Source organism: Limanda limanda, chromosome 21 (assembly GCF_963576545.1).
Source record: "Limanda limanda chromosome 21, fLimLim1.1, whole genome shotgun sequence".
NCBI lineage: Eukaryota > Metazoa > Chordata > Actinopteri > Pleuronectiformes > Pleuronectidae > Limanda > Limanda limanda.
Genome location: NC_083656.1, coordinates 14,753,774 through 14,766,917, shown reverse-complemented (window position 1 = coordinate 14,766,917; position 13,144 = coordinate 14,753,774). Strand labels below are relative to the sequence as shown.

At 40.7% G+C, this 13,144-nt stretch overlaps 2 protein-coding genes and 1 non-coding gene across 3 annotated transcripts; 1 reads left to right on the top strand and 2 right to left on the bottom strand.

Moving 5' to 3' along the window:
- Nucleotides 1-186: 186 nt before the first annotated feature.
- plbd1b (phospholipase B domain containing 1b) lies at nucleotides 187-9,208 on the bottom strand. The gene is made up of 11 exons (XM_061094441.1): nucleotides 9,154-9,208; nucleotides 7,753-7,975; nucleotides 7,173-7,256; nucleotides 6,903-7,044; nucleotides 6,680-6,826; nucleotides 5,314-5,458; nucleotides 4,110-4,310; nucleotides 2,309-2,449; nucleotides 1,779-1,964; nucleotides 1,497-1,603; nucleotides 187-363 (listed from the first exon to the last, which is right to left on the bottom strand). The coding sequence occupies exons 1-11, from the start codon at nucleotides 9,206-9,208 to the stop codon at nucleotides 187-189; spliced, it is 1,608 nt and encodes a 535-aa protein (XP_060950424.1).
- Nucleotides 9,209-9,418: 210 nt separating this feature from the next.
- Nucleotides 9,419-9,491, bottom strand: trnar-ccu (transfer RNA arginine (anticodon CCU)). Its single transcript has one exon. It is a non-coding gene; the product is annotated as a tRNA-Arg (tRNA).
- Nucleotides 9,492-10,192: 701 nt separating this feature from the next.
- Nucleotides 10,193-12,936, top strand: cby1 (chibby 1, beta catenin antagonist). The gene is made up of 5 exons (XM_061095134.1): nucleotides 10,193-10,259; nucleotides 11,050-11,148; nucleotides 11,935-12,040; nucleotides 12,139-12,251; nucleotides 12,538-12,936. The coding sequence occupies exons 1-5, from the start codon at nucleotides 10,254-10,256 to the stop codon at nucleotides 12,613-12,615; spliced, it is 402 nt and encodes a 133-aa protein (XP_060951117.1). The 5' UTR covers nucleotides 10,193-10,253; the 3' UTR covers nucleotides 12,616-12,936.
- The last annotated feature ends 208 nt before the right edge of the window (nucleotides 12,937-13,144 follow it).

The following is a 13,144-nucleotide window of genomic DNA, read 5'->3' as shown; positions in this document are numbered from 1 at the left end:
GTCTGAAAACTGCTTTTAAGTGTTATATTTTACCAATAGATCCCTCACACTGTTGCTTTAAAGATCAAATTAGTGAGGCATATATAGTACTGTATATATTGTCAGTCTTCTACATTGTGCTCTGTTATCTCATATGAACTCTGACTGTCATGTTGACACATCATGTCATCTTCTGTCTCTGTGCTCTCAGGGCCGGTGCAGTGAGGGCGTCATGACGACGAAGGGGAAATTGTAGGTGTGCGGGAGACCCTGATGACTCGTGAGGTTGAAGGACTTCCACGAGAATGGCTGCAGACCCCCCTGTGTCGTGGGGCCGTTTATTGCCTCCGCGACCAGCTGCAGAGCCATCTGGTAGTCTGTCACCTGCACCGTGAGACAGAAATGAGCACAGAGGGCAAATGGGAAGAAAGTGCAGACATTTAGTAAGGTTTAAATTACAAAATGAACACCTTGAATTTTTCACTTATCACATGAAACATCTTTACGTCAACTTGCTGGATGGATGCTGAGTTTTGTTCGGACATTTATTGCTCCCACGATGATTGATCTAAATGCCTTTGGTGATCCTCAGACTTTTTCACTCTGGCTCCAGAATGACATGTTTGGTTTAAAGTGAAACCGTTACAAAGATTGCCAGTAAACATTATACGTACAAAATCATTTGTCATCTGGCAGTGACAATAACAAGCCAATAAGTTATTACAAAAAAAGGCAATAATATTATTTCTGTATGAAGAGCTCACCTTTAAAGGGACTCTTACCTTTGTTGCATTTGAGAATTACAGCACATTCGAATCATCCCGCCTTCCTCCAATGCCCCACCCCCTCGTTCCCATCCGCGGTGTTTTTTCTTTTGTTTTTCCCCCTGGGAGCGGCTGTTTCAGGACGCCGTGGACCACTTTGGTCTGCCATCGTCAGTCGCTACGGTCGATACGGTCGCTACTCGCTACTGTCTGCCGTGGAATCAAAACAAACCCTATAGTTGAGGACGCGCCTTGATGACGCGGGCCCGAATGCGCCACAAGAAGCAGACGGGCTTCCTGTCTGTTTCCATGCAGCAAACAGACAGGTCTGTCGGCCAATAAGGTCCTTCGGTCCGAAGAATTTTATTGGTTGAAGTTTTCACTAAATATTACGAGAGTGAAATAATTGTTTGCTTTAACTCCTGGTGGGTCTGTCTTGCATTTTAGAGTGTCATTACCTTATTAATACCAATTTAACCTTATCCACAAAAAGTGTAAAAATGCAACAAAGGTAAGAGTCCCTTTAAACAAATTTTTTTCTATTATTACCACAGAACTACAACGAGATGAAAGTACAGGGTGGAGGAAGTGGAGATACAGTGAACACTTGTATGAAGTTTAGCAATAGTCAAACATAAATGCACTTAAAAACAATGCAATAGGAAATCTTGTTATAATATCTTTTAAATAAAACCCATCATCTAAAATCCAGAGCATAACTCAAACTTAATCCTGATAAAAAGGATTTCTGACCTTTGTGTCATAGCAACCTCCTGGGCGTGGCCTTGTTGGTCTCAGGTCGTTACGGCAACAGATGGTCTTACAGGGATGGCCCCTAGAGTAGGGGTCCCTCTTGTAGTCTGCAACAGAACCAGTCTGACCTTAAATTGAGCTGCTGAGTGCTTAGAGTTTGAAATCAGCACCAATATCCTGAAGTATTTTTTTGTATTCTTTGTCACATCTTTAAAGTGTCTCGACTTCTCAGGAAACAACATAAAAAATCGGATGTCCAATTCAAGTTAGTGTTCTACCTACTGTTGTATCTCATGATGTGTTTGAGGGACTTGAGGTTCGACACCTTGGCCTGGTCCCTGCGGAGGATTTTGGCTCGGGGACAGAGGTCGTAAGAGAAGTCAACTCCGTATCTCTTCCACATTGCGCTGTACCCGCTCAGGTTGTAGATTTCAATGTGAAATGGTATGTTGTAGGATGGCCAATAACCTGCAATGTGTAGCACACTGAAGATGGAGGTGATCCAGATGATGGACTGTATGTAAAGATGGACAACGCTTGACCACTTCCTCCCACTATCCAGAATTGAAGCCAAAATATAAAGGATATGAATGCCGCCATATTGTGGATTTGAGTCTGTGCGATAGTGATCAGTGAATCTCTTGGCATGAGGTTTTCGTTTGATCCGTGTCCCATCTGCTAACATGGAGGAGGCGGGATTTATGACTTATACTGCATCCCGCCTCCTGAGTGCCAAAAAGATGATTTGGCCGTCATGTTGTCCTCAACATACACCCGCACTAGCACAGAAACAGATGATGTTTGATTCTTACCTCTGCGTAGAGCTTGAGTCTGATCGGAGTGCATCACCTTCCCAGGGATCTGCTCCACCACAACGAGAGCTCCGTTCTGGATGCTGTGACCCAGGGTGACCCTGCTCAGGTCCAACACCATGTACTGGCTGTTATATGTACCTGAAATACAGTGTCAGAATATACAGTGTCTGTGTTTCCTACTTTTGCTGACCCAACAAAGAAATCTAGATGTGTCTCCTTCTCTCTGGTCCTTCTAAATACCTGCAAATATAATGATTCATGGGTCATGGCAGCCGATGGTGACCATGGAAAACAAAATCATAGCCAAACATTGGGGAAAAGATAAGTTTGACCATGATGGTAAAAAGACTGTCTTTATATTTTGCAAAGAGCTTTTCTAGTCTTAGCGGCCACTCAAGGCACCTTACACCACAGGCCACATTCACCGATTCACACACACATTCATACAGTATATGCTGGGCTTTATCTATTACACACCAGTCATACATGTTCCCACGCAATGTGGGGTTCAGGATCTTGCCCAAAGTATGTAAACTGGACCAGCCAGGGATCGAACCACGAATTTTCCTGGTAAGTTGACGACCTGCCACAGCCACAGCCGTCCTAATGGTAAATAGACTTTTAGCCCCCCCCCCCCCCCCCCCCCCCAAGTACAGCCTCAGAGTGCTGTTATTGTGATGCAGACTCATGTCTTGTAGGTAAAAAACGTGTGGGCTGCTAGCATTCATCTAACACAGGTAAAATAACATGTAGGGTCTTGCATGAGTGACTGGTGAAAGGAAAACAGTTTGTCATTCGGGAGTTACCGACGTGCTCAGACAATAAATCCCTCACCTAACTCTACCGAAATTAAATGAAAACATGGGATGATGGTTTCCTTGTCGGCTGCCCCCAGGCCACTTCCACAGTTTGGCAGGACGGCGAGAAGGAGAACAGAGAAGGGCGTCTCGAGGATGAGAGGACTGTCAGTATCAAGAACACTCTGTCCTGTTCTCCTCTGCCCTTCCATGGCAACATGACACAAGTCGATTAAAGCAGCTGCCCAATTAACAAGCACAAGTGCTTTGCAACAGGACGGTCTGTTTTGAGAGTCTGCTCCGTCTGGATGGAAATTTGTCTGGTGAATTGTTACATAGCCCAAGATTCAGTCCCAGACCTGCTTCAAGTCTCATTTGTTCTTACTGCTCGGACTTGTGATATCACTTCACTCAAAACCACTAAGGTCTGGTTTTTGTAATTCTGTTTTAGTAGACACATATACTCCCTAGCAACCAGTGCAATGACGCACAGATAATGAGAATACATGGTGACCATCTAAAGAGGGAATGGACGTTCAAAGGCAATCTAGATGAAGTGTCTCCTATTTCCAGGTCAAAGACTAAAGGTGATCGAACCTGCCCAGACTTTTAGATCTACTGACTCTATTGCTACTTTTAAATCTACTTTCAAAACAATAGATTCACGTTTGAATCTTTTTCTTTGTGTGTATCATGATTTTGATGTATCAACATCAGGATTATAATCATGATTCATGATGATTCATGATGATCATTATAATCATAATTATAATCATGATGATTCATGATGATCATTATAATCATGATGATAATTATTTTGGTTATTATAATTAGCAGTAGTAGTTTAAAATAAAAAATAAAAAAATAAAAAATATTATTATCAAACACATTATGAAATGCCTCAAATTCTGCCATTGATGTGATGTTTGATATCAATGTTTCAGCAACAATGGATGACCGAATAAACCCATCCTTGACTCTAGAATCCAGCAGCCATTCACCTGAGTTGTGTTTGGAGAAAACCTGCGCCCACTCCTCTCCGCTGTGCGCCAGGCTGTTGGCCAGGCGCACCCTCTGCCAGGCCAGCAGGCTGCGAGGGCCGATCTGGGAGAACAGGGAAGCGTTGAACACGCCGATGGATGTCTGAGTCATTAGAAGGCCGCTCCCGAGCAGGTAGAAGTCGTCCAGGGACATCAGGAAGCCTGGGGCCGCATGGTGAGTGGTAAGAGGAGGAGGGGCCAGAAGTGGGGTCATTTTGAGGATGTGAGAGAGGAGAAGTAGATTAAAACAAAGATTGAAAAGGGAGGGGAAAGCAAACAGAGATGATGATAATGATGATGATGAATCCATTTCGTATTCTCAGCTACAACCCACATGCATAACCACAGTATTTGGCAGCAGTTCCGCGACTAATCTCCATTTTATTTGATTTCACACTTCTACTCCACCACATTTCTGGTGAAATATTACACTTTTAATTCCTCTTAACTGCTGCATTATAATCGAATAACAAAACAAATCATAAGGGGAAGAATATTGTATTCACTGTTCAATGTTTGTCAGTGTCAGAGTGAAAGCCGCTTAAGAAGGATGCAGGGATCATTCCCCACCTCCACTGGCAGCAGTGTGTTTCATCTCTTCTTTTGAATATAGTGAAGTGACATCCACGGCCCCTCTGCATCTAAAAATAACACTTTAAAACCACTGTTCTGATAGCAATGGAACCTAAGAGGATTGTTATGGCTTGGGCCACTTGATAAATCTTTGCCCACAAAATTACTCGGCCTCCTCTGACTCGACTGTGAGGGAATTCATTTCATCAGGGCTCTGTGTGGGTGATCACGCACTGTGATATACGTTTCCCTGCAATAGACTATGAGCTGTGTGCTTAACAGAGGAATTATGTACAGCGACTGTTCATCTGGGATTTGGGTTAAGTCCTTGACGTCAGTGTCTTTGTTTTCCAGGAAGAAAATGAAAGTGTGTGGATTAAGGACGAGCAGTTCACTTCATCTCAGGGCTTTTCCAGGAAGCGTGGGCTTCACTGTGCTGTAGCTTGTCAAACTGACAGTGTTTCAAATTCAAATCATGAAGTGAGAGAACAACATGTCAACTTTCTTTTAGGATAACGTGTACATTCTTGCGCAGCTCGGGTGTGTGTGTGTGTGTGTCTGTGTGTGTGTGTGTGTGTGTGTCTGTGTGTACCAGGATAGCTGCTGAACGACATCATTCCAGTGGCAGTGTGTGTGTCAATGACCTTGAAGTCCCAGTGTTTGTAGATGCGTGTGGTGGCTGCGTACGTGTACCAGCTAGAGTGGCCGAACAGCAGGTTCTCAAAGCCCGGCAGCACCTGACACAGGATACAGAGAGAGTAAGAATCCCCTATCTATCTATCTATCTATCTATCTATCTATCTATCTATCTATCTATCTATCTATCTATCTATCTATCTATCTATCTATCTATCTATCTATCTATCTATCTATCTATCTATCTATCTATCTATCTATCTATCTATCTATCTATCTATCTATCTATCTATCTATCTATCTATCTATCTATCTATCTATCTATCTATCTATCTATCTATCTATCTATCTATCTATCTATCTATCTATCTATCTATCTATCTATCTATCTATCTATCTATCTATCTATCTATCTATCTATCTATCTATCTATCTATCTATCTATCTATCTATCTATCTATCTATCTATCTATCTATCTATCTATCTATCTATCTATCTATCTATCTATCTATCTATCTATCTATCTATCTATCTATCCATCCATCCATCCTATCTCTCTCTATCTATCTATCTATCTATCTATCTATCTATCTATCTATCTATCTATCTATCTATCTATCTATCTATCTATCTATCTATCTATCTATCTATCTATCTATCTATCTATCTATCTATCTATCTATCTATCTATCTATCTATCTATCTATCTATCTATCTATCTATCTATCTATCCATCTATCCATCCATCCATCCATCCATCATATCTGTCTATCTGTCTATCTATCTATCTATCTATCTATCTATCTATCTATCTATCTATCTATCTATCTATCTATCTATCTATCTATCTATCTATCTATCTATCTATCTATCTATCTATCTATCTATCTATCTATCTATCTATCTATCTATCTATCTATCTATCTATCTATCTATCTATCTATCTATCTATCTATCTATCCATCCATCCATCCATCCATCCATCCATCCATCCATCCATCCATCCATTGACATTGAATTAATTTCTTTGTAAGTACATTTACAAACAATGAGGCTCCTGCAGTTAAAGGAGATATATAAGAAATTAAATGTTGTTAAAATGTAATGATGCAGGGTTTGTGGTTGTGCATCATCACTCAGCGTCCTCTCCTCCATGCTCCCCCCTGAATGGGTGTAGGTACTGGCCCTCTGCACTTATTGACAGACTTTTAATAAGAGGGGAACCCCATACATAAGGACTCGCAATGAAGACAATTATAGGCCTCTGTTGAGCTTCCCCAAGTGCTCCCTCACAGTTTGATTCAGACAAGCTTGGCCTAACCTTTATGAGAGCAGTGCAGTGGCCCATTCCTGGCATCCTGAAAGTGCCGCCCCCTGCTGAGGAGTTGGCGCGAGCTGTCAGAGCCGGGACCAGGTCCAGGAGGTCACCGACACCATTCAGGAACTGGAGCGCAAACGCTGACAGAGGCTGGGTGGGAAGGAAAGTGGCGGATATGAGAGATATCATACTGTGTCAACTCTTTGTGTGGCACACCTTCACACACCTCTCTGTGTCTGCCTTTGGCCCACTGTGCAGCTCCGGCATGGAGTCCGTCCAGCTGGGCCAGGATCAGTCCCAGATGCTTCCACAGGGGGTCACGGTTTCTCTTTAGTTTCACCTGCTCCCTGGCCCACCGGTCCTGTGTGCTGTGGATCATATGAAGATGGGCTGAGAGGCACTTTTGCAATTTGGTTGTTTCTCAAATCTGCTGCTTGATTTTTGCCTTGCATCTCATTTTTGCATTTTTGGATTCAAACAGATAACAGGACTGTACCTCAAAAACGTCTTCAGCGGATTCAGAACACTCTCATTCTTAATCAGCTGAGGGTACATGTTGGAGTAATGAGTGAACATCTGTCTGCAACAGAGAAACCAATAAGAACACCTGGGATTTTTTATTCACATCTCCATCAAGTTACCGCTCAAATTACGAGCTCCTTTAATTTAAATGTAATAACTCAACCCAGTAATCTGTAATGTTTTCCGCTAAACAGAATTCAGCCATTATTTACTTTATGTATACTATGGTCTGCAGATCGATTTGTGATCAAAGTTTAAAGAAAAATAAAAGAATGTAAAGGAATGTTGTAACATTTGTGAGATCAAATATTTTCAAGCACCCATGTGGGGGAATCTGTCTGAAAACAAAATATAAATTGCACTATTTTCATGATTTTGGTAGTAAACAACACAGGAAATATTACATTGAACTTGAATTTGAGGTATAGATAACATTTTTAAAAGTTATCAATTGCCACTGAACCAGCATTCCTTGTCTGGAAAGGCTTCTATTCGAGACATTTCATAAAAATGTGTTTCTCTTCCGCATATGGAACCTGAATTGGGCCACTCACCCAGCAGTGAGGTAACCCTCCAGGTAACCAGCCAGGAAGAAGGTGGTCTCGTCTTCCTGTGGGATTCCTCCATAACCTGCGCGGATTTCCAATACGCCCCATCCAGAGAGAAGCAGCGTGTCATTGAAGTATCCGTACGCGCCCCCATCTGTCTCCATCACCCCCTCCTTCAGGATCACACTTTTCTGGGCAGCATCCCAGTTCACGGTGGCCTCTCTGAGTTCTACCATTGTAGGGAGAGGGACAAGATTACAGGGCTGAGGTTGGATAACACTCATTATGTAAGTTAATGTCGTGACACCAATTATATCAGGAAAACAGTTTTTGCTTGACTGTTGTCTGTCACAAGACAAGTACATGTTAATCTCAAAGCAGTAGTTTGTACACACATTATAACGTATTGTTTGAAGCTTACTCTGGTTTGTTGAGGTAAGAAGGTAATGCAATGTTTGCAACTCATTTTCATTCGTCACCAGTAAACATATAACAAAACCTTTTTAAGGTACGCACTGACGGATTACTGCACTGGCAAAGTCGGCAAAGTCCTCAGGGCTCTAGAGCCCATCGGGCCCCTCGGCCTTAACACATAACAAAGAATAATACATCTTTTGGTTTTAAGAACGTAAAGTAACGTGATTTCAAAAGTGTTGCACAATTATAGAATTGTTTAAGGTTTTTGCAAGTAAGCTGATTTAATTGTGTGATGTTACAATGACATAGGTTCAAAGATAAATTATTGAAAGATAAAGCATCTGATCACATTCCTGAACTTCTCAAAAAAAAACACTGAGTCCCAGTGACTCAGGGCCTCAGGTCCTGAGGACTGGTGACATAACCGGTGATGTCAGAGCTCTGATTCTTCCAATTGTTATCAATCGATTTATTGTTATTTATTCACAGGAATAAAAAAAAAAACATCTTACGTAGAGAGGGTTTACTCAGAGGAATTGAAATATCTGTTATTAAAAAATTATATACAGAAAATTTGTCAGATAGTCATAGAACACTGTTGTTACTAGATATTGAATCTCCTGGTGAAAAGGGAGTGTAGAGGAGCAGGGAAACCAGAGTACGATGGAAAAAATGTCCTGAATGAGCTAAAATTTTGATTGTTTTCACGGAAACTGAAAAACGTCCAGAAGAAAAAAAATGGAAATTGCATTAATTCAAACAGCAATTCAAACATCTAAATGTTCAGCTGCTTTTTGTACTTTTTCAAATATTCTGCACTTTTTTTCTCTTCCTCGAAATGAATTGAAAAGGGGTTTAACACTTCAACAACTGTTGATCTTTACTGCTTTTCTTTTTACCTTTTTTAGCTTAATTCACCAACTCAGCATAAACTCACACATTTCTGCAGGAAAAGCGGTTTTCAGAACACGCCATGGTAACGTTACTCACGGTGAGTTTGCACTGATGCAGCCAGGGTGCTCAGCAGCACGCACACTCTCTCCATGTCCGCTGATCCTGCGATCCTCCACCGTCCATGAACTTCAGAGAATAAATGCTGCTTTGATTGCTCCAGTGAGGGGCGACGCTGATGGAGCTCAGACTCTCAGGACCTGTGAAAACGCGGATTTTTAAGGATGCTGCAAATAATTCGATGAAAGCGGGTTGAGCATTGTATTTACGATTCATTGATCAAAAGGTTTAGCATAAGATAGTTCACCCCAGATGGGACTCGAACCCACAATCCCTGGCTTAGGAGGCCAGTGCCTTATCCATTAGGCCACTGGGGCTAGGTGACGCTTATGGGCGTGTCAACAAAATATATACTGTGGGATATCAATGCTTCAGGGTTCAAATCTACGGAAGAGGATTAGACCACTGTGGAAAAAACAAGTGAGTTCTGAGATCAAAGTCAGAATTCTGAGATTAAAGTCAGAATTCTGAGATTAAAGTCAGAATTCTGAGAAAAAAGTCAGAATTCTGAGTGAACAAGTGAGTTCTGAGATCAAAGTCAGAATTCTGAGATCACAGTCAGAATTCTGAGATTAAAGTCAGAATTCTGAGAAAAAAGTCAGAATTCTGAGTTTAAACTCAGAACTCACTTGTTTTTTCCAAGTGGCCCTTATCCTCTTCCGTACAAATCATCTGTGTTCAAACGTGGATTTACAAACTAGTTTCCTATTTTAAACGACGGAGGATTAGTCGAAGATGAAAAAGAAAGAATGAAGCCATTGTATCACCATGGTAATACGGTTAATGGATGATACCATTCTCTCTCCTCAAAAGGGGTGTGATGTAAGTCTGATACCGACACGTACACATAAACGTTATAAATAGAGGATGATAACGCTAGGCAGAATGATAATATGTATACATGTGTATTCTTACGCAATTACATACGACAACTCTGTGATGAGCTCATATAACATATCAGATACGGGTCCGTTTTACACGGATGGATCCTTCGCAGCTGCGCAGTAGCCAGCGTGGCTTTGTGTGTGTGTGCCCGTGAGCCCCTGATGCCAGGTTAAGAGTTTGTACAAATAGTCTGTATGGAGGTAAATATATATTAACTGTATATTCTCAGTGACACAGCAGCTACTAACCCGCCTGTGAGGCACCTCGACAGTTTCACTTAAGTGTCAGGTATGAAGAGAACTCACAGCGAGCCACCGGTAGCCACCTAGCATTAGATTAGCAGTGTAGTATCGATAAACATGTCCTGTTGCTGTGTGGTGATGTTGTTGTCTGAGGACGGAGGATCAATGTCATTTACAACCCAAAATAACAGTTTTCTGGATTAAAGTCGTGATTTTGCGAGAAAGCGTCTTAAGTGTTCGAGACTTAAGTCAAAATGTTACGAGAGCTAGTTGTAATAATATGTCCCCTGTCTGAAAATGAGGATTGTGGAGCATGTTGTTAAATGATTCTTTAGTGTAGGTTTCCTAAGTTACCAAATACTTCATCTTTTGATCATCATAAGTATCAGGGCCTGGAAATTATTGTTGTTAAATGATTCCTTATTGAAGGTTTCATAAATAACAAAATACTTCATCATTTCATCATCATAAGTATCTGGGCTTGGAAATGATTGTCGTTAAATTATTCTTTAGTACAGGTTAACACTTTACTCTCTTAACATGGTGGCTTTTTTTCTTTCTTTCTTTATTCTTGTAATATTACGACTTCTCAACTATGACTTTAATTCTGTAAAAGCACGGCTTTATTCTCATAATCTAACACCAATATTCTCAAAATCTACATTTTTCTCTTTAATATGGCCTTAATACTCTGTTGTATTGTCAAAAAAATACCAATTCTACAATTAATGAACCCTCTCTTATGCAGAACCTCAAAAAATCTCTAAAGATGCCTCTCTTTGGGAACACGTTCAGTCCGAAGAAAACACCTCCCCGCAGATCGGCTTCCTTGTCCAGCCTTCATACGGTGAGAACCTATGTTCTGGTTTACGGTTTTAGTGATCGATGAGTAAGTAAAAATGGAGATTGCATCCTTATTGTTATGGAAGTTTTCTGGAAGCTGGTGAAAGGAGAACTCAGGCAGCAGCTGGTGTCTTATATAGAAGATTTTAATGTCGACTTGATGCATCAAAGCTGAAAACAATATACAAACGCTTACAGAGTAACATGAGCACTTGTCACCACCAAGTGTGACGATGTCTCCCACAGCATCCAAATTTATCTCCCTCTACTTGCATCACCCATTCCAACAGCACATCCATGAATGGCTAGAATTGCTGTCACTCATCCTATTGGATAGTTAAGTCGGAAGTATACATTCCTTGATCACATTTTGTCCTTACGTCTTGCCACTGGTAAAATACGCAAAAGAGTTAAAGTTGTTGAGAGTGGAAGTTGGTGTCTCTCTGTCTGGAGCATCTTAGTTAGATAATGAAGTCCCTCAACGTAGACACTACAATGTACTGTTGTTTGTTCCTTTATCTATATGCTGACCTTGGGTGCTGCTTAGAGAGAGAAGGGAGTATCTGTGGAACTAAACAGGCACTTTTCTCCTGTTCAGATATAATATATACACTGTAAATAAATAATATATAGTGGCATATACAGTAATGTGTGAGGATGGCCAAACATTCCTCAACACTTATAGCTCGTTAATAGATCTACACTGAACACTCAGAGTAGGTACCTAGAGAGAGAGAATTGGTTAAATTTGGGAGATTCTGAGATGCAGACTGAAGTGTGGTTCTTTTAGTTGGATAGATCAACAAGGGAAGTCGAGCTGGGCCTTGAATATGGACCTCCTGTGATGAACATCGGAGGTCAAAGCATGAAATTTGAAGATGGACAGTGGATAACAGGTAAGGACTTTGATGACCCGACTACAGACCTCTGCAGACACATTGTCTGTTATTGATTGGCCAGCATTGTATTTATTCTTTTTCATTTATTTCAACAGAATCCGGTGAGAATACATCTGGCAGGGAAGCACAGAGGCTCAAGAAAAGAAATATCCAACTGGAGGAGGAAAACAACCACTTAAAACTAAAGATTGAAATCCTCATGGACATGGTGAGACTTGACTCATGATGCAGTGACCTGAAGTAAACGAGTGTTTATCATTTGTGACTGGGCTGATGCATATTGTCACCCTCTGGCTTCAAGACAATGCTTGAGATATAGTTTTAGTTCAAGTCTAACACTGATTGGATTTCTTGTGAAAAAATATAACTTTATACATTTGCAATTGTACACTTGAATACCACTAAAAGGGTTAGTGTAAATTTAAATGGTGGAAGATATTGGTGGGTGTCTTACTAAAGCTATTAATATCTGACGTGTAATCTTTCCCTTTTAGTTGACAGAGACGACCGTAGAGTTCCACCTGATGGAGAAAAAAGTGGAAGATGTAAAAACACATCAAAGGAAGAAATGACTGTTATTCACACTGCATTTTCTGCAGGAAATGCACTTTCTAGTTCATATTAAACATGTCTCTGGGAACATACACCTAAAGATGCTGTTAATTTTTAGAAAAGATTTCTGCCATTTAATTATTTAAGGTCCCATTTCTACACCTAAAGTAAATGGTTGAGATGCTGCCGTCCCCATTCTCTTCTTTTCCAGATGTAATCAATGTGTCATTTGCAGATTCTGTTTACTGGTTTGTTAGTTATAGAAAGGAAGCGAGATTAGTAGATCTGGAAGTATCTGTAAAGAAATTGTTTTGAAATATAAATGCGACCAAAAAGAGAAATATCTGTTGTCAGCCTCCTTTGTAATATGATCTTCGAAATATTTGACAGTAGCTTTAGTGGGGATAACATTTACTGCCACAAGATGGCAGTCATGAATAGCTAGAAATTCCAATTTTTACAAGTTAAGCTGCAAACATGATGCTTTAGAAAATAAATGTACTTAATCAATAGCCTTTGGAATCTGTAAAGTAAAGAAGTGTTACCTGC

Bases quoted from the DNA above. Each gene is read 5' to 3' on its own strand.
- plbd1b (XM_061094441.1), bottom strand. From the start codon at position 9,208: ATGGAGAGAGTGTGCGTGCTGCTGAGCACCCTGGCTGCATCAGTGCAA. The intron at 7,976-9,153 runs GTGAGTAACGTT...CTACAATGGTAG, and splicing joins TGCATCAGTGCAAACTCACC to AACTCAGAGAGGCCACCGTG. The intron at 5,459-6,679 runs GTTAGGCCAAGC...ATCCTGTGTCAG, and splicing joins ACTGCACTGCTCTCATAAAG to GTGCTGCCGGGCTTTGAGAA.
- cby1 (XM_061095134.1), top strand. The intron at 11,149-11,934 runs GTGAGAACCTAT...TGGTTCTTTTAG, and splicing joins CCTTGTCCAGCCTTCATACG to TTGGATAGATCAACAAGGGA. The intron at 12,252-12,537 runs GTGAGACTTGAC...TTTCCCTTTTAG, and splicing joins TTGAAATCCTCATGGACATG to TTGACAGAGACGACCGTAGA.